We start from the raw sequence: 20,263 nt of genomic DNA, 5'->3' as shown, positions 1-20,263 counted from the left end.
ATTAAATAACACACTTTCAGTTTACACTTCCGGTCTGGTAATATCTCTCAAAACATGGAAAATACCAAAATATTGTTCACACAGTAATGAACCATGGCCAAATTGCTACATTATTCATAGTTTCTTTGAGAGTTAATAAAAGCAGGGTCTTATATAAACTTTGTGCAACAGTGTTAGACTCTCGATCTTTACTAGGGACACACAGGTCCACCTTCCCACTGCCTTTCTTGAAACTACCCTGAAGCTCTCATATATCATATTATCTAATCACAGTGCCTTCCAGCTGCTGGAATTCTGTGCCTGCCAGTTGACACTTCCTTACAGCACAAGTGACAAGGAGTAACCTGGGGATTCTTTCTAGCTCTACAATCACAGGCTCCTCCATCTCCACCCATATTCCATATCTCACCACATATGGAATGAAAACATCACATTCAGAGAAGATAAATAAATGCTCCACACCCCATCAATCTCACGGACCTCATTTGGACCTCATGCAAATACACAGCTCACAGCAAAACCAACAGAAACTTATTTGGGCTTTGCGGTGATACAGTCATCATGACTAATAGGCTAAACCTAGGCAATCCCATGCAAACTTATGCATCATCCTTTATAAGCAAAATAATAACATTGACACCCCCATTTCCTTCACATGGGGCAACAAAATTTAGCTGTGCACCTTTTCTCGCATGACAGATTGTAGAGTCTTTCCGCGAGTCAGCAAGGGGTGTGTAATAATTAGCCCCCTTGAGCATCAGAGAGTTGTTTGTCATATAGTACTATACAGAGGCACATTAGTAGCTCCAGGCCCAGGAGGGAGCTGCTGCTGACTGCCAGCCAAAGCCTCCCTGCCAATGGTGCTTGGCAGCAGCCACTGCAGCAGTAGCTGACTCAAGATGCGGTCCCTCCCATTGAGTCAAAACATTATGTACAGTCATTTCAAGTGTGCACAGCAGATAGGAATGCTGGTGTTATCTAAAACAATTTCATATTCTTCTAAAAAAACATTGTTTTCTGCAGGTTTGATTTTGAAAGCTAAAATTTGACACATTAATGTTTACAGTTCAAGCACAGAAAGAGAAACGGCCTTTGTCTAATTTACAGTATAACTGTCACATATTGTAGCTGGCAATGGCAAGGAAGAAGATGATGACGAAGGAGTGAAGAACCCAAGTGCAGTTTATTTAAATAAACGTGGAACCAAAAACCCTAACTATAAACATGAATAAAATAACATAAACTTGAAACTTAAACATGAACATGAACATGAACATGAACTAGACTAGACTAGACTAGACTTAAACTTGACATGAACTAGAAATGTGCTACCCAGACAAACATCATTACTAGACCAAGGACAATGGTAAACATGAGGGCTTAAATACATGACATGGGGGAACATAAACTAATGATCAAACAGAACACTAAACAAGATAACAAGACAATTAAACTAAACCAATGACAAACTAGAACTGATAATAACCTAATGAAACAATAAACCAATGAAAACAAGACACATGAACATGGAGGGAAAACAGGACATCACAAGACTAGACAAGGAAGTGAACAAACTTAAAAATATAAGACATGAAATCAAAACATGAACAAAAACACATCTAAACATGACAATAACGTTAGCTCTGGGTGACACTGACGTACACTGAACGGGGGCTAGAGGGGCGCAAGCCCCTGCCCCTTTCCTTCTGAAATCTAAAGGTGCCCTTCACAAATGTAAAGGTGCTCTTTTAAGCAGAGGTGCCTTAAAGTGCGTGGAGGTGCCTTTAAGAGTGCGGAGATTTAAGCGGAGGTGTCTTTGCTACAGCACAACCCCAACATAAATGAACATTAACAAAGATTAATAAGTGCTGTAAAAATATTGTTTGTAGTTAGTTCATGATAACTAATGCATTAAATAATGTTAACAAACAGAACCTTATTGTAAGGTGTTGCCATTAAAATATATTGTTATATTGGTGCATTTGAATGAAAATCATTAAATGTCATTGTTCTCTGTGATCATTTAGTGAAAAAGAGTGTGGAAAAAATGCATTGATTACTTACTTAACTAGATTTGTACAATGAACATTGAAATCTACTGGTCAACAATGTCTGTTTGGTTGAAATGAACAAAGTCAAAATATGTTTATTATCATAAATGCCATTTTTATAATTGGATAAGTCTTTGGATTTAAAAAAGCAACTTTTTAAGCAATTCAGAGCAAAAATATACAGTAAAAATTTATATAGGCCTCTGTAGGACATTATCAAAAGGGAAATAACAAGCTATAATTTGTTTGGTTATATAGCCCGGCCCTTATAATTGTTTTATTACAGCAGCTTTGAAGATGCCATGCTGATGATGAAACCGTGTATTATGCTGTAATTATGATGCTTTTATGATCCATTCAGTAATCATCAAGAATTAGCTTGCACAAACATACATACGCAAACACACACAGTTCACTTAAGGACGTCCATAACCCCAGGCACTATGGGCAGCATGGCATCTTAGAAGCGACACTAGGGGTCTCTCTTGAGTGCCGATATTCACCTCTGACCTATTGAAAAGGGCCAATGAGAGTTGGCAGTCAGTATTTGCATACCCCGCCTCCGCATACGGGTATTTAAGCGGGGCAAATACGGAAGTTTAGTCAGAAAATTTCTTCGGAGCCGATGGTCTGTTTGCAGTCTGCTGCGAGAATACAGAAGCTTGAACGTTCCCGTTTCTCTGACGATCTGCCTGCTGTTGGATTTGATGGCGCACAACAGCGGCTTTCTCCTACTTTGCACGGCGTGCATTGTTGCCCCTGAGCGCTTCGACAGCGCTGACACACACACACACTGTGTATTAAAAGAGCAAATTTCCCTAAAAGAGCAAACACAGCGGCGTTGAACGTCCTTTTCAGGACGCGTCTTTTCCAAGATGCCCTTCCGCCACTGTGTCCTTCCTGGATGCGGTAGAAGCCTCTCTGCTTCAGACGGCCACAGGCGCTGTCTCGTGTGTTTGGGCCGCGATCACACCGAGGCGGCGTTTGTGGATGGTTCATGTTCTCACTGCGAGAACATGACCATGACCACGTTGCAGTCGCGGCTTGCTTTCAACAGAAGGCAAGCCACCCCAGCTGCACCCCGCATTGCTCCTTCTTCCCACGAGATTGAGGACGATGCGGTTGGCGCTGGGGGCGATTTGGGGGCGGCAGCGGGTGCGGTTTCGCCGGGTAGCCCCCCGCGAACCTCCCGTTCCCCGACACGCTCGCTGGTCCCCGTCCAAGCTCGCAGCGATAGCGGCTCGCCTCACGGCCTGGCCGTCTATCCTCCCGAGTCCTGCATCGGAGAGTGCGGTGTCTGATGCCGAGGACTCCCCTGGACTGCCGCCTTCGGGCCAGCAGGCCCAGGCTGAGGCCGACGCTCAGATGTCCGACATGCTTTCCCGGGTCGCCGCGAGCCTGGGGTTGGACTGGAACCCTCCGTCCTCCCCACAGCCTTCACGGTTGGATGATTGGTTCCTGGGGGCAGCGCGCCGTTCGCGGCCTTGCATCCCCCCGGTCCCGTTTTTCCCGGAGGTGCATGATGAGCTGACATCTACGTGGAGAACCCCGCTCTCCGCTCGTCTAGGTGCCACCCGCTCCACTATCTCCACCCTCGACGGCGGAGAGCGCCACGGATACGGCGCGATTCCCCAGGTCGATAGGGCAGTTGCGTACCATCTATGCCCCGGTAGCCCTACCTCCTGGCGTGGTCGCCCCGTACTCCCATCCAAGCCCTGTAGGACAACATCCTCGCTCAACGCGAAGGCCTACAGTGCGGCTGGATGCGCTGCCTCCGCCCTGCATGCGATGGCCCTCCTGCAAGTCCACCAGGCCAAAGCTCTCAGAAACATGCACGGGGGTGGACCTGATCCTGATGTGCTGCAGGAACTGCGCTCAGCGACCAACCTCGCCTTGAGAGCGACGAAGGCCACAGCGCAGGCACTCGGACAGACGATGGCCACCCTAGTGGTCCAGGAACGGCATCTTTGGCTCAACCTGGTCGAGATGCGTGAGGCTGATAAGAACCGCTTCCTGGACGCACCTGTCTCCCAGATTGGCCTTTTCAGCGACACCGTCGAGGACTTCGCCCAAAAGTTCTCCGCGGTGAAGAAGCAGACGGAGGCCATCAGTCACATCATGCCCCGCCACAGACCTGCCGCTATGGGCCCCACCCCGTCTGCCCGCCGAGGGCGTCCCCCTGCGAAGAAACCAGCTCCTGCTCCGCCTCAACCCGGGCCCAGCTCCCCAGCCGTAATTGCTCTATGCGAGAAACATAGAGAGAAAAGAGGCCCAGCCAGGCTGGCCCGTTCTCATGTTGGCAAACATCGCCTTGTTCCCCCCCTAGGGTAACTAGAAGGATTCCGATGTTCTTATGGGGCATTGGGGAAGGGTACGTGCAGCCAGGTACAGACGATGCGCGGCACTGGATGAAATCCCTGCCCGCCTCTGTATCGGCGGTTCACGTACACGGTTCAGCGCATGGCAAGATTGGAATGGGTCCCCTAGTGTCGCTTCTCCGACACAACATGGAGAGAGCGACAGAAGGGGAACGTTTGGTTACGTATGTAACCTCCGTTCTCCGAGGGAGGGAACGACACGTTGTGTCTTTCCTCCGCCATGTCGCTGAACCGAGCCACTGTTGTGGCCGGACCATTTCCGGCTCCTCAGAAAAATCCTGACTAAACTTCCGTATTTGCCCCGCTTAAATACCCGTATGCGGGGGCGGGGTATGCAAATACTGACTGCAAACTCTCATTGGCCCTTTTCAATAGGTCAGAGGTGAATATCAGCGCTCAAGAGAGACCCCTAGTGTCGCTTCTCCGACACAACGTGTCGTTCCCTCCCTCGGGGAACGGAGGTTACATATGTAACCAAACGTTTTGCACTGAAACATACCAGTGGTTTTTGCACCTCAAGTGCAGAACAGTCCCAACAACAGATACCAGACATAAACTGAATAAACAAATAAGATCTGACACATCGAAGCAATGGGCCTTGAGATAAAGCAGGAATCATATGCTTAGATTGTGATTAAAATAAATGCATGTTAGTTACATCAGTCAGATCTGCGGATTTGACCTTCATCGCAACCAACAAAATACCAAAACCTTGAGAGATCAAGAGAGAGAGAGAGAGAGAGAGAGAGAGAAAGAAAGAGAGAGAGAGAGAGAGAGAGAGAGATTAAATAAAAAAGCCACTTTAATAGCATATTGATTACAAGCATATCTAATATACAGTACTTTTATAGATCTACAAAGAGATAAGACATTCTCTTTGCTCAAATAGGACATTTCAAAGATATAAATGGCTAACTTACAATGCTATAATGCCAAGATGCTCATGATTTTAAATGATTCCATAGTGGTTGTAAGAAAATTAAAGCCAGGCTTCAACATTTCACTTAACAGTATTTAATCAAGGGTCTCCTAAGGCCACAATCTTAATATAGTTAATGGTTGTTTTGTTAAGTATACACAACAAAAGCAGTCACCAAATTTGTAAGGTTACTGTGGAGCGGAGGGGGGCGGGGCCGGGCTAGAATGTCGCACGCCCGGTCCCCAATCGGCCTGATGGGGCGCGCGAGGGATAAAGGCGGCCGGAGACGAAGGTTCGAGAGAGAGAGAATTACGGGCATGTCCGTAATGTATGTGTGTTTATGTTTGTGTGTTTTGGTTTAAGTTTTCATTAAATTATTATTTATATTGACAAGCCGGTTCTCGCCTCCTCCTTGCCCATCTAACCCCCTTACAGTTACATTTACATTGCTTAATTACACTGTAGCAAGCATATCTGTAAATTATCATATTTTTGACCATCTACTAAAACCTCTTCTTTCTCCAAGAATACCTTAATCGTAAAACTGGCGTGTTTAATGCAATATGAGAATTTAAAAATACCTTTTTCTATCTTATCTTAATATGCCCATGTGCATATATATATATATATATATATATATATATATATATATATATATATATGTATAATAATTAAACCATTTTCCTTTATCAGGGTAAGAAAAAAAAGAAGCATGCTTGTTTTTTGCCCATTACCCAGATTTTATATTGTAAAACAGCTTTATTGTCATTTTTACCAGCTTTCTTAAGACCAAAATATAATTTGATTTTGACGTGAACATTCAGTGTCTGCGTACAGTCGAACACAAGCTTGTCAAAGTATACACCATTTGATGGCATGCGCATAAACAATGCATTAAATAAAGTTAAAAAACAGAACCTTATTGTAAGGTGTTGTCATTAAAATATATTGTTATATTGGCGCCATTGACTGAAAATCATTAAATGTCATTGTTCCTTGTGATCATTTAGTGAAAAAGAGTGTGGAAAAATGCATTGATTACTTAACTAGATTTGTACATTGAACATTGAAATCTACTTTTCAACAATGTCTATTTGGTTGAAATGATCAAAATCAAAGTATGTTTATTATCATAGGCTATCATTTTTATCATTGGATAATTCTTTGGATTGAAAAAAGCACCTTTTTAAGCCATTTTTAAAGTTGTAGCTGATCTGTATATACAGTCAGGTCCATAAATATTGGGACATCGACACAATTCTAATCTTTTTGGCTCTATACACCACCACAATGGATTTGAAATGAAACGAACAAGATGTGCTTTAACTGCAGACTTTCAGCTTTAATTTGAGGGTATTTACATCCAAATCAGGTGAACGGTGTAGGAATTACAACAGTTTGTATATGTGCCTCCCACTTTTTGCATTCTTACTTGCTTTCTTAAGCCCAAAGTATAATTATATTTTGACGTCCATGTACAGTCGAATACGTGTCTGTCGAGGTATACATGATTTGACGGTGTGCTCATACATAGGTAGTTGGCGCATGCACACTATGACTACTATGTGTGTGATGAGGCAGGTAAGGAATGAGGCTCTACAAACAATCAGGGAATGAGAAACAATCAGGGAAAATCAATCAAGGAATAAAACAAGGACAACAAATCTAACACAGGAAACTAAACAAGAATTCCAACATAAAAGCACAAAAACAAAAGACAACAGGGAATATGACACTATGAGACACCAGACAATTTCTCCTCAGGAGTTTAGACTCATTAAGATATCTTTATATTCCTTCAGACTCGAGTTATACAAATGCAGGTATCACCTTACCTCCTCACACATGTGCTCATGACACGCATAATCTACTAATGTTGTTTTTTACTTTCATCTCCTGTTATTTACCAGCAATTAAATCTTCTTCAAGTGTTTCTTTGTGATAGCAACAGCACAAATGTGAGTACTGCCACCTTGTGAACACATAAATTTATGCAAATAATTCCAGGCGCATTGTGTGCATTCAAAGACACGCAGTTAGAAAAATCGGGCTGCACGCGTTAAGTGCTCCAGCACTTTGGTGATGACAAGATTTGTGCTACACATCCTGTACTGACCGAAGTATACTTTGGGCTTTATCCAATGTGCACAAGTGTTGAGGATATTATTATTACTATGTTTAGACATCAAACGCACAGAAGAGTCAGATGATTTCAAATCTCATCTAAAGGTGGTTTTCTTAGTTGTTATTGGTGTGTATGTAAACACATTCATTGTGCTGTTTGTTTGAGCATCCTGACCAGGTCAACACAGCAACACTGGCTCAGACAATAGCATGAGTTTGGGGCATAACTATTATTTTTTCAAAGCAATGAAGATGGGGGGATTGGTCGTGAGACTTGTTTGAAAACAATAATTCCTGCAATTCCATTTGGTGACGCTACTGCCACAAAAATGACACACTTAACCTTTAAAGATTACTGTGCTGCAGCTGTCCTGCATGATAAGCCCTTGGTAAAGTTATATAGTGTTTAGTTCTTTAGAATGCTTTTTAAAAGAATAATAAACATATACATCATGGTTGCGCTGTTCTTACATCTGAATTTTTTTTACAAAAGTAGCAATCAGCAGATGCATACATCACACCAAACATACAGAAAATAAGGGATACTCACTTGCAGGAGAAGGAGTGCTGTATCCACTGACAGGAAGTCCAGGAAGGGCTGGAGGGGAGAGCCCCCCTAACATATGGGGGAAGAAGTAATGGTAGTGGTGCATGGGGAAGCCCCCAAGAGGGCTGCCCAACCCTCCAGGGCTTAGACAGTGGTTGCCGTTACCAGACATGGCACACTCAGAAACAATACTGAGTCCCAGACCTCTGTGCCGGCTATCCGTGGTGCTGGAAGTCTATTTTCCCATCGTGAGCTTCTTTGGTAATCCAACTAGAAGAGATTTGTATGTGATTGTCTGTGTGGGTGCTTGCTATTGTGTGTGTGTCTGTGAGAAAAAAGGTTAATAATTGGCAATCTTGGGTATGTTTGTGTCGTTATGACGCCATAGTCATAACACACAGGTGTACGAGTCTTTGTTTTGGTGTTATGTAACTCCCTGGATGCAATCCCAAAGATCTCTTGCGATAAAAGAATGAGAGGCAGTAAATTCCAGCACTGTTTGTAAGTATTTCTTCTAGTAAATGGCTGAAATTGCAGCTGAATGGCTGTTAAGGCTCACAGTGAACTGAAGGGCCTGTTATGCAGAAGTAACAAACTGAATCTTCACAAAAGGTAGAAGCTGACTCAAATCCACCAGGTTTTGGAGAACCGGTTAGGACAAGAAATGAGAAGTTTTGCTCCAAATGTCACAAAATGTTTTCGGGTCAAACCTGTCAGAGTGCTTCAGTCCAACACAGTGATGAACTCTTTGACCTAGGAGAGACAAAGAAAAAAAAAGGTGGAGAGGAAGAGGGAGATTTTTTTTATAGTTGTCAGGTACAAATGAACCAATGTCTTTGCATGCATACATTTTAAGTATTTTATAAGTGGTGACAGACTGACATACTGGCCAGGCAGATTAATTAGTTGATATTTGGCCATTTTGAGATCATTGTTTTGGCCAATAAGTGTGTCTGCTTTTTAACACAAATATAAGCTCTCCCTTCAGTCAAATCCAAAATCTACCAACATCCTTTGTCAATACATAATGCACAAAATCTGTTGCCAATATTTTTTGAGTAAATACTATGGAATATATAGGAAAAAAAACTGGCCACATCTTATTTAAAACACAAATGACTCAATATTGACTTTGTTTATAGAAGTGTAGCATAAAAGTAATATCACGCCCACTCAACAGAGCTGAGAGCATGATTGCAAGTGTGATATTGCTTTTATACAACAGTTCAATAAACAAAAAGTTAATATCAAGTCATTTATATTTAATGCACAATACGACAAGTTTTACTGTCTTCTTTTGCTCAGCTAAATAAAACAGGTCAAAATGAAGCCAATACAGGATCAACTGCAAAGACTGGCAGCCGTGAACACAGACAAGCAGAGTGATACAAAACAGTAAAGCATTCCAGTGCTGTTATACCAAATATCAGCACTCCTTACTAAATATCGAAATTGGCACTGACTATGTGTCACAAAATATTGAAATATCAATTATTGATCAGCATGCTACTGTATTTTCTTAATATGTTTTTGATGCATTGATTCATTAACATTAGCTGACATTTAAATTAGAAGCCTGATTTGTGTGCTTTCCAATTCAGTGTCAGTTGTCCTTCCATTTAATGTATGCTGGCGTAATAGTTTTGGGAGACCACAAGGGGGTGATGCCAGTTGCGGATAGGACAAGGCACAAGTATCACTAACAAGACGTGTCGATGCAGATGGAGGCCCAAAGATGTGAATCTAGTCACCAAACACACAAAAGTTACAAAGGTTTTGGTACTTCTTCAAAAATGTATGAAAAGTGACGTTGATGAGTTTGCAGGTTCGTGTATGAAACCGGTGTAACTGCGCAAACCGGCCAAATTAGAAATGGTGACTCTTACTATGCAAGTTTTCTGTATGTAGCCTTGAATTGGATTCATTGAAGCTGACAAACCACAAAAAGACATACTTGTAACTGACAATACAGTACATTGTTTAGGCTATATGAAGGATACTATATACATACAAATTCATCTAGTGACAACGTGCCATGCCATTCGCCAGATGCGTCTGGTGTGCAAATCCCTTTAAGTTATCCTCCTGCTCACACTTAACCAATTTGTGTTGGAAATATTTTTGAAGAGACAAAAAAAATATTGTGTAACGAGTAGCCCTATTTATATCTGGAAACAAATTACGATATAGGTAGATAATAACCAGAAAACGTTCTGATTATCGATACGTAAATAAAGGCTTCGATTCCAGGCCTAGCATTGACTATTGAAATTTTAGTTGATAATTATTTTAAATTATTTAGCTACTAAGAATGCTGGACTCCAATACATCTGGTCAGATTCAGTTTTGCTGACAGAGACCAATACATCTGGTCAACCTCACAATACATCTAGAATTTGACAGCTACCTCTGAGATAAAGTTAAGAGTAAACAAGCTGTCAAGTTAAAAGGAAGAAAAAGGGGAAGCCTATAATTTTAACACTCAGTGGTTGTTCTGGAGCCCTGAACCCAGCTTGACAGTGTGGGAAAATGCTGCCAAGGTCTTCCCCAGTGAGCTTGTTAACTGTAGAGTTCCCTCAGGAGCAGAGAGCAGGATCTTCACACAGACTGCCTGTCAGAAACCCTCATTAACACTATCTATCTGGGCATAACCTGGAAATGTGAGAGCACGAGCTATGAGAGTACTGTTTGAAGGACCAGCGATGAGAAAAGGACTGTAAATCTGTAATCAGTCAGTCTGTCTGCAAGCCTATCGTGCCTCTTCACCATTCCACCACCTGACTAACCCCTGCTATAAAGACAGGATGCACTAGTTAGAACAGCAGTCTACGTGGATGAGAAATGTATAAAAATCAATGAGTTATCAATTGAAAATGAAATAATATGGACAAGACCCTCCATGGTCCTTACACAGAAATATAGATGTTTCTGCAATACCGGCAATTCTAGTCTTTTAAAAATAATAATTTCCTTCACTGGACCACTGATATAGTTTTAGCTCTATCCTCAATATTTGTGCTCTCTATCCTTCTCTGTATTATCCTACACAACAGGTTCTCCAGCATAAATAAAAATTCAAATTTCCATCCTTATGGAATATGGATTATGAACTTCCCTGAAGGCATGCAGAGAAATACAGGGGTACAGCTCGAGATAGCACTCCAAGCAGGAATGTATTCGAGGGAGAAAGGCAAAAAGTAGAAAAAGAAGCAAGCAGCAAGAGGAAGAGATCAAAGCGGAAAAAAGAGCAAGTAAAGACACCTTATTGTGCTGCACATAGCTCTCAAATCTCACTCATACATTATTAAACACCATACTAAGTAGGTTAAACCCCACAGGTCCCCTTTACATAGCAATGAACTCACTAATTCAAACTAATGCAATGCCAGAGTGTGTGTGAGAATGTGTGATAAAGAGAGATTAGAGGACCCGGTGTGTGCATCTCTCTCTCTCTCTCTCTCTCTCTCTCTCTCTCTCTCTCTGTGTGTGTGTGTGTGTGTGTGTGTGTGTGTGTGTGTGTGTGTGTGTGTGTGTGTGTGTGAGAGAGAGAGATAGAGAGAGAGAGGAATAAAGAAAGAAAGTAACAAAAAGAGACACAGCCATAGAGAGTAACTATACATTTGAGTCAAATGTTTTGGTAAACCAACAACATATTCAGTGAAATCATACTATTGTACATGAAATTAGAAATGGATGGTGAATAAGTCCTCTCTCTAACTATATTGGCTATACTAGTGGTTCTCATAGGATTTTGCCTCAAGTCTAAGAGTTTACATTAGACGTCAAGTGGTGACCCAACATAGTAACAAAATTGCTTGGTGTACAAAATAAACAAAATGTTTTAATGTATTTCAAATTAAACAGTGAAGTATAATTAAAATAAGAATAAATAATGTATACATTTCAATAGAAATATATAAATATATTATTGATTTGAACCGCACTAACCCAAAAAATTCCTAATAGGAAAACAAACTTTTTTTTTAAACTCACAGTTGAAATTTTATACAATGTAGTTTGATTGATTGCACATCTTTTGACGTCAACAACAAAGTATATGGACATTTTTTGGGGTCACGAACCACTGCACTACATATTCCTACAGGAATATATATAATAAAACATAGGCATAGCACAAATACTAGCAATATTTCTTAAACAGACATGCATATAAATGCTCACATACATAATAACACACAGAGAAACAAAACACTTGTCATCTGATGTGACAGACATGATCGTAGCTGCTTACATTTGCTAAAAGTGGATGAGGGACACACAAACAATGAAAGCAGGTGTGGATGAAAGCACACATGAGTTCATATGCAAATCAAACACGCTATGCTTGCAGAAGGTGCACATATCAGCAAAAACACTCACTTGGACACCCTCACACTGTTTCACATCAAAACATTAGAACATTTCTCAGACACATACACAAAAATTATGGCTGATGGCAGTAGTGTTTGGTTTAAAAAGGAGACCGGCATACTGCTACATGTTCTTGTGACGTAATGAAGCTAGGAAGCAAGTTGCAAGTTGACAATTAGTTTATTGACAGTCAAATTGAGAAGATAGGGGAAAAGTCCGGGGTGATGGTCTAGTGGCGCAGAGTCTCCAATGGTCAGATGATCGTGGTGAGAAGAGTGAAGAGAAGTGTTGAACAGACACGGCGAATCCGGGTAACAGCAAACAGGACACCGAAACAGGGACAACGAGAGAACTGGACTGGAACTCTGAAGAGCGTAACAACACCGACATCACAAACAACGATCTGACAAGGAGATGAGAGAGTGGTGAGAATTTAAAGGGAATGGGAATGAGTAACAGCTGGTGAGAGGAGTGATTGCGGCAGAGCGCTAATCATGGTACAAACAACACGCCCACACATTCACGCACCCACACAACACACACTAAGAACAAGGCACGAGACAAGGAAGAGACATAGGATTAAATACCGTGACAGTACTCCTCCCCTAGGAACGCCTCCTGAGCGTTCCCAGGCTCCCTTACCTGCCGATTGTAGTCATCGATAAGGGAGTGATCCAGAATGTCTCTGGCCGGTACCCAACCTCTCCTCCGGACCGTAACCTTCCCAGTCCACCAGGTACTGAAATCCGCGCCCCTCCGCCTTGAGTCCAGAATACGGTTGACCGAATAAGTAGGTTCCCCGCCTACGAAGTCGCGGCGGGGGGAACCGAACCGGCGGGTTAATGCGGAATAAAAGACGGGTTTTATTTTGGATACATGAAATACGGGTGAATTCTCCTGTACGCTGGAGGAAGGTTGAGGCGGACTGCCACCGGACTAACGATCTTGGTGACAGCTGAACGGGCCAATAAATTTAGGTGCAAGTTTATTAGATACGGAACGTAGAGGAATGTTCTTAGTAGAAAGCCACACTTTTTGACCAACGACGTATAACGGGAGGCCTAGACCGGTGGCGATCAGCTTTGGCCTTGGTGCGTGACCCCACTTGGAGTAGAGTCTCCCGGCCCTAGTCCAAGTGCGGTGACACCTCTGGATCTAAGGCGTGAGCGGAGGGGACCGCGACTCGGATTCCAGACTAGGAAAAATAGGTGGCTGGTAACCTACACTACACTCAAACGGAGATAGGCCCGTGGATGATACTGGTAACGTGTTGTGGGCGTACTCAACAAAAGACAGTTGCTGACTCCATGAGGAAGGATTCTTGGATACCAAACATCGTAACGCTCTCTCCAGATCCTGGTTGGCTCGCTCAGATTGACCATTGCTCTGGGGATGAAACCCTGAGGACAGACTAACAGTCGCTCCCAGTAATTTACAAAATTCTCGCCAAAATTTGGACACAAATTGGGGTCCTCTGTCAGAGACCACATCTGTCGGGAGGCCATGTAGCCGAAAGACGTGGTCAATGACAATCACCGCTGTCTCCTTGGCAGAGGGTAATTTGGGCAAGGGAATGAAGTGGGCCGCCTGAGAACCGGTCCACCACGGTTAAAACTACCGTGGTGTCCCTGTGAGGGTGGGAGGGCGGTGATAAAATCTAGAGCGATATGGGACCAGGGTCTCGATGGCACCGCAGCGGTTGAAGTAACCCGCCTGGGGGTCGATTGGAACTCTTACCAGTGGCGCAGACTGAGCAAGCCAAAACAAAACTGTGAACGCCACTGAACCATCAAAGGCCACCAGAATCGTTGCTTGACTAAAAACTTAGTTCGATTAACTCCTGGATGACAAGCCACATTAGAACAATGTCCCCACTGAATAACGCTGGACCGTAATCCCTCCGGCACAAACAAACGGTTCGGTGGGCACCGAGCCGGGCGCTACTCCTTCTAAGGCCGTCTTGACCTTCGATTCGATCTCCCATGTGAGTGTAGAGATGAATAGAGTCTCTGGTAAAATGCACTCGGAGTAGACGGGCGCTCGGAGTGATCAAAAATACGTGATAAAGAATCGGGTTTGATGTTCTTGGAACCCGGCGGTACGAGAGAGTAAAATCAAAACGACCGAAAAAAAGAGCCCACCGAGCCTGCCTGGAGTTTAATCTTTTAGCTGTGCGAATATATTCCAAATTCTTGTGATCGGTCCAGACGATAAAAGGTACCCCGAACCCTCCAACCAGTGGCGCCATTCCTCCAAAGCTAACTTGACTGCCAACAACTCTCTGTTACCAATGTCATAATTACGCTCGGCCGAGGACAAGCGATGAGAAAAAACGCGCAAGGGTGTATCTTGTCGCCTGAAGGAGAACGCTGGGATAGCACTGCGCCTACCCCCACCTCTGATGCATCGACCTCCACCACGTAACTGACGTGATGGATCAGGGGTTATCAGGATGGGGGCTGAAACAAAGCAACCTTTCAGTTTGGCAAACGCAGCCTCAGCTGCGCTCTGACCACCTGAACGCTGTTCTGGGGAGGTCAGGGCGGTCAGAGGTGTGGCTAGTTGACTGAAATTGCGAATGAAACGCCGGTAGAAATTGGCGAACCCCAGGAATCTCAGTAGGGCCTTACGAGACTCTGGACTTGGCCAATCTACCACAGCCTTGATCTTCTCAGGATCCATGCGCATTCCCTCAACCGACACGATGTACCCTAAGAAAGGAACAGACTGTGCATGAAAAGCGCATTTCTCCGCCTTGACAAAAAGCCCATTCTCTAGCAATCTCTGAAGCACTAGCCGGACGTGCTGCACATGTTCCTGGAGAGAAGAAGAAAAATCAATATGTCATCCAGGTAAACATATATGAACTGATCAACCATGTCTCGCGAGCACGCCATTGACGAAGTGCCTGGAAGACCGCTGGGGAGTTGGACAAGTCGAACGGCATGACCAAGTATTCAAAGTGACTCCCTGGGGGTGTTAAAAGCGGTTTTCCATTCATCCCCCTCCCTGATGCGGACCAAATGATAAGCATTACGTAAATCCAATTTCGCGGAAGATAGATGCTCCCTGCAACCTCTCAAAAGCTGAAGACATCAACGGTAGAGGATAAGTATTCTTTACCGTGATGTTGTTCAGCCCCCGTAATCAATGCAAGGTCGCAGAGATCCATCCTTCTTCCCCACAAAAAGAATCCCGCCCCGCTGGAGAAGAGGAAGGGCGGATGAATCCATTAGCTAGAGAATCAGAAATATATTTCTCCATAGCCTCCCTCTCTGGAATCGAGAGTGAATATAACTTGCCCTTAGGCGGAGATGTACCTGGCAATAACTCTATGGCACAGTCATAGGGACGATGTGGAGGGAGAGAAGCCGCCCGAGACTTACTGAACACCTCCTTCAGGTCCAGGTACTCCATGGGCACGCTAGATAAATCCACCGCCTCTTCCTGAAAAACAGGGACAAAAACAGACGTAACAGGCAGAAACAAGACAAGACTTATGACATTGAGTGCTCCACGCTGACACAGACTTAGACTGCCAGTCCACTTTAGGGTTGTGATGGGTGAGCCAGGGATGACCAAGGACGATGGGGGCAAGAGGAGTGTCCAGTATGTAGAAGGAGATGGTCTCGGTGTGATTGCCTGACGTGACGAGAGTGATGTCTTCAGTGGCTAGGGAAATGGTGGGAAGTTTCTGGCCATTGAGGGCGTGAACAGCGATCCGGTGAGTGAGAGACTTGAGGGGGACTTGGTGGTTGAGTGCAAAAGTGTAGTCCATGAAATTTCCTTCGGCCCCAGAATCCAGAAGTGCTCGACAGTCGTGGACGGTGATTAGACCATTGAAGACTTACCGGAAGGAGGGTAGATGTGGATGAGGTCTTCTCGGCGGAGATCCCACCCGATAGTAGCCTCATACTTGCTATCGGGCGGATCCTTTTAAAGGACAGTTGTAGGCAAAATGTCCAGCACCACCACAGTACAAACACAGTCCCTGGGATCTCCGCCTTTCCTTCTCCTCCCGGAAAGCCGGGCTCGACCCACCTGCATGGGCTCGGGATCACAGACGGGCTGAACGCTGCCCCCGCCTCCAGAACATTGACCGCCTAATCCTCTCAAGGGGCGGTTGGTTTGTACTCGCTGTTCCATTCTGGATAACCTTGCGCCCACTCTAAGCGCCAAGGCGATCAAATCGCTTAGCTTGGTGGGGAGATCCATGGCGTATATCTCCTTTTGGACGCGATCAGCCAGCCCATGCAGGAACATGTCCCACTGCGCTCCTCGCTCCATTGGCTCTCCGCCGCTAGCGTCCGAACTCGATAGAAAAGTCTGATACAGATCTCTCCCCTGACGCAAGTCGGCCAGCACTCTGGCTGCCTCTCTACCGGAGACAGCACGGTCGAAAACTCGCTTCATCTCCGCGGAGAGTGCTTGAAAAGAGGTGCAGCATTCATCTTGATTCTCCCACACCGCCGTTCCCCAAAGGGCCGCTCTCCCAGAAAGTAGCGCCAGGACAAAAGCTTACCTTGGTTCTTTCATCACAGAATGTTCTGGGTTGTAAAGAAAAATGCATTGAGCATCGTGTTAGAAAAGCTCGGCAAAAATTAGGTTCACCTGAATATAGCTCTGGAACCGGTAGGCGGGCTCCGACTGGGAGGGGGCGCTGGTGGTGGTTGAGGAATCAGCGGTGCGGGTGGCGCAGTGGGAGCTCGCAGAAGTTGAATTTGCTGGGTGAGTCCGACACCTGCGCCACTAGAGCCTGGACAGCCGAGCCGTGTCATTGAGATTCTTCTCCTGGTTCTCCATACGAAGTCTGCTGTTCATCACGTAATTCTTCTAGGCTGTCTGAATTGTTACTCGCTGCTTCCATCTTGTGGTCAGATCGTTCTGTGACGTAATGAAGCTAGGAAGCAAGTTGCAAGTTGACAATTAGTTTATTGACAGTCAAATTGAGAAGATAGGGGAAAAGTCCGGGGTGATGGTCTAGTGGCGCAGAGTCTCCAATGGTCAGATGATCGTGGTGAGAAGAGTGAAGAGAAGTGTTGAACAGACACGGCGAATCCGGGTAACAGCAAACAGGACACGAAACAGGGACAACGAGAGAACTGGACTGGAACTCTGAAGAGCGAACAACACCGGACATCACAAACAACGATCTGACAAGGAGATGAGAGAGTGGTGAGAATTTAAAGGGAATGGGAATGAGTAACAGCTGGTGAGAGGAGTGATTGCGGCAGAGCGCTAATCATGGTACAAACAACACGCCCACACATTCACGCACCCACACAACACACACTAAGAACAAGGCACGAGACAAGGAAGAGACATAGGATTAAATACCGTGACAGTTCTCCCATGCAATTTAATAGATTTAAATAGCAACATTTCGAGTGCTAAGGTCTTTGTCAGGCAGTAAGAACATCAAGTGTTCAAGAATCATATTTGAAAAATAATACTCGGGAGAGTTTGGCAAACCTGTTTGAAAACGATTATTATTTAGAGGTTTACTTAGAGGTACTCTATCCAACCATACACTAAAAAAATATGTTCCAGATATTTGTTAAACATGCTGCAAACAGAATTTATTTTAGGCTAAATACTACTTGACTAGACTAGACTACACTACATTATACTATACTGTCAATTAGTTCTATTTATTACACGGCTCTCGGGAATACTCGATTCTGATTAGTCAATTGGGCCATCCAGCAACCGCATATCCATGTATCATACCGCCCATCCGGATTCTGCGAGCCGTCTTTGCTGCTTCACGGATCACTGTGCGATATCTACAAGTAAACTAATAAAATAATTTAAACTCAAATCAATGTTTCATGTCCATTAAGTTGTTTATTTGGCAAGTAGTCTTGTAATACACAAAACAAAACAAAAGAGATGGTTGTTGACTTTAGAAGAGCACAAGGTGAACACACTCCGCTGAACATCGACGGCTCCTCTGTGGAGATCGTCAAAAGCACCAAATTCCTTGGTGTTCACTTGGCGGAGAACCTCACCTGGTCCCTCAACACCAGCTCTATCACCAAGAAAGCCCAGCAGCGTCTCTACTTTCTTCAAAGGCTGAGGAAAGCACATCTCCCAACCCCCATCCTCACTACATTCTATAGAGGGACTATTGAGAGCATCCTGAGCAGCTGCATCACTGCCTGGTTTGGGACTTGCACCGTTTCGGACCGCAAAGCCCTGCAGAGGACAGTGAGGACAGCTGAGAAGATCATTGGGGTCTCTCTTCCCTCCATCAAAGACATTTACAAAAAACACTGTATCCGCAAAGCAACCAGCATTGTGGACGACCCCACACACCCCTCACACAAACTCTTTACCCTCCTCTCGTCTGGCAAGAGGTACCGAAGCATTCGGGCCCTCACGGCCAGACTGTGTAACAGCTTCTTCCCCCAAGCCATCAGACTCCTCAATACTCAGAGACTGGTTTGACACACACGTGTCCTGAGTTGCACTTTAATTACTGTCACTTTATAACTGTCTGCTACCTCAATAACTGCTATGTGCATAGAACATTATCTCATAGTATGTTATGTTTACATTTTAGAAACTGTCATCTTTTTGCACTACTGAGTACTGGTCGGCGCTGCACTGTCTATTGTCCTGTTCATTGTCAGTAATTTGTTGTACTGTCCTGTACTTTTTGCACATGTTTGCACGTGCACTTTATATAGGTATACATAGGTAGTTTATATAGGTATTTTATTTCGTTGTGTAGTCTCACGTGGTCCTATGTTGGTCCTTTGTTGTTTTTATGTAGCACCATGGTCCTGGAGGAACGTTGTCTCGTTTTGCTGTGTACTGTACTAACTGTATATGGTTGAAACGACAATAAAAACCACTTGACTTAATAGGTTGAATAATGAGCAGTCACATGGTCATTTTTACAAAGTAAAACACAAGACAGCTCCGCTTTGCGTCAGGGTGCTGATCACCCTGTAGGGGTTTATTGTGCGATAACAACCGGCTGACTGTACATTATCCCTTCCATAAAGACTATTCATTCACTCCTTTATGCTGCCCTAAGCAAAAGGCATGCCATGTCAATCTCTCATATATATTTGTGTGGATAGAAATGTGTTCTAGTAGCTCAACTGGTACAGCATGTTGCTAGTAACTCCAATCTCATGGGTTTGAAAAAAAAAAAGCAAGTACTGATAAAATGTACAGGTTGAATGCACTGTCAGTTGCTTTGGATAAATGCATAAAATATTAATGTAAATTAGAAAGCTTCATCTTTGCAGTCAGTACTAATTAGTAAGTAATAATCAATGTCTAAATAAGGACATATAAAATGTATGCACATTGATTAAATTTTTTTTAATACACACATACTGACTCGCACAAACACACAAAGTCCTCAAATGTTCTCATGCAGGCTCTTCAACGGAGCATCTCTATCCCTTTATAATCTCACCGTATCAATATTTAAGTACCTACCTTAGCCAGCATTCACATGAATCTCATGCAATCATGTGTGTGTGTGTGTGTGTGTGTGTGTGTGTACATATTCAGGCCGAATATCTGTTGTAGCTTGCAGTGGACAGTACAAATTGTGTACTATGTATGTGCTTGACAACAAGCTTGCGTGCTGGCTGCTAGTCTCTTGTACCATGGAGACACACTATTTTTGAACAACAGGGGATAAAAATGGCATATCTTAAGTGTGTGTGTATGAGAGAGAGAGAGAGAGAGAGAGCGAGAGAGCAGAGGAATAGGTAGACTGGGGAAATATACAATCACAGAAGTTCAAGGTTCATGACCCAAGATTCAGGAACCTCGACCTTTGCTATTTCAGTATAACTGGAGGAGACATGTGGACCTACTTTAAGAGCACACACACACACACACACAC

The 20,263-nt window shown here is 43.9% G+C and overlaps 1 protein-coding gene across 6 annotated transcripts in view; it reads right to left on the bottom strand.

Annotated features, from left to right (window-relative positions):
• rarab (retinoic acid receptor, alpha b) overlaps positions 1–20,263 on the bottom strand; it is a 210,618-nt gene that overhangs the window by 98,274 nt on the left and 92,081 nt on the right. For 4 of the 6 annotated variants that reach the window (XM_052131689.1, XM_052131690.1, XM_052131688.1 and 1 more), the window contains exon 3: positions 8,023–8,772. The exons of the other annotated variants lie outside the window; for them this stretch is intronic. In XM_052131689.1, coding sequence (XP_051987649.1) covers positions 8,023–8,191 — 169 coding nt within the window. In that variant the 5' untranslated portion in view covers positions 8,192–8,772. The remainder of the gene's footprint in view (positions 1–8,022; positions 8,773–20,263) is intronic. 6 annotated transcript variants of the gene reach the window in all.

Source organism: Xyrauchen texanus, chromosome 8 (genome assembly GCF_025860055.1).
Source record: "Xyrauchen texanus isolate HMW12.3.18 chromosome 8, RBS_HiC_50CHRs, whole genome shotgun sequence".
Classification (NCBI taxonomy): domain Eukaryota; kingdom Metazoa; phylum Chordata; class Actinopteri; order Cypriniformes; family Catostomidae; genus Xyrauchen; species Xyrauchen texanus.
The sequence above is the reverse complement of the archived record's forward strand: the minus strand, read 5'-3'. Positions and strand labels throughout refer to the sequence as shown.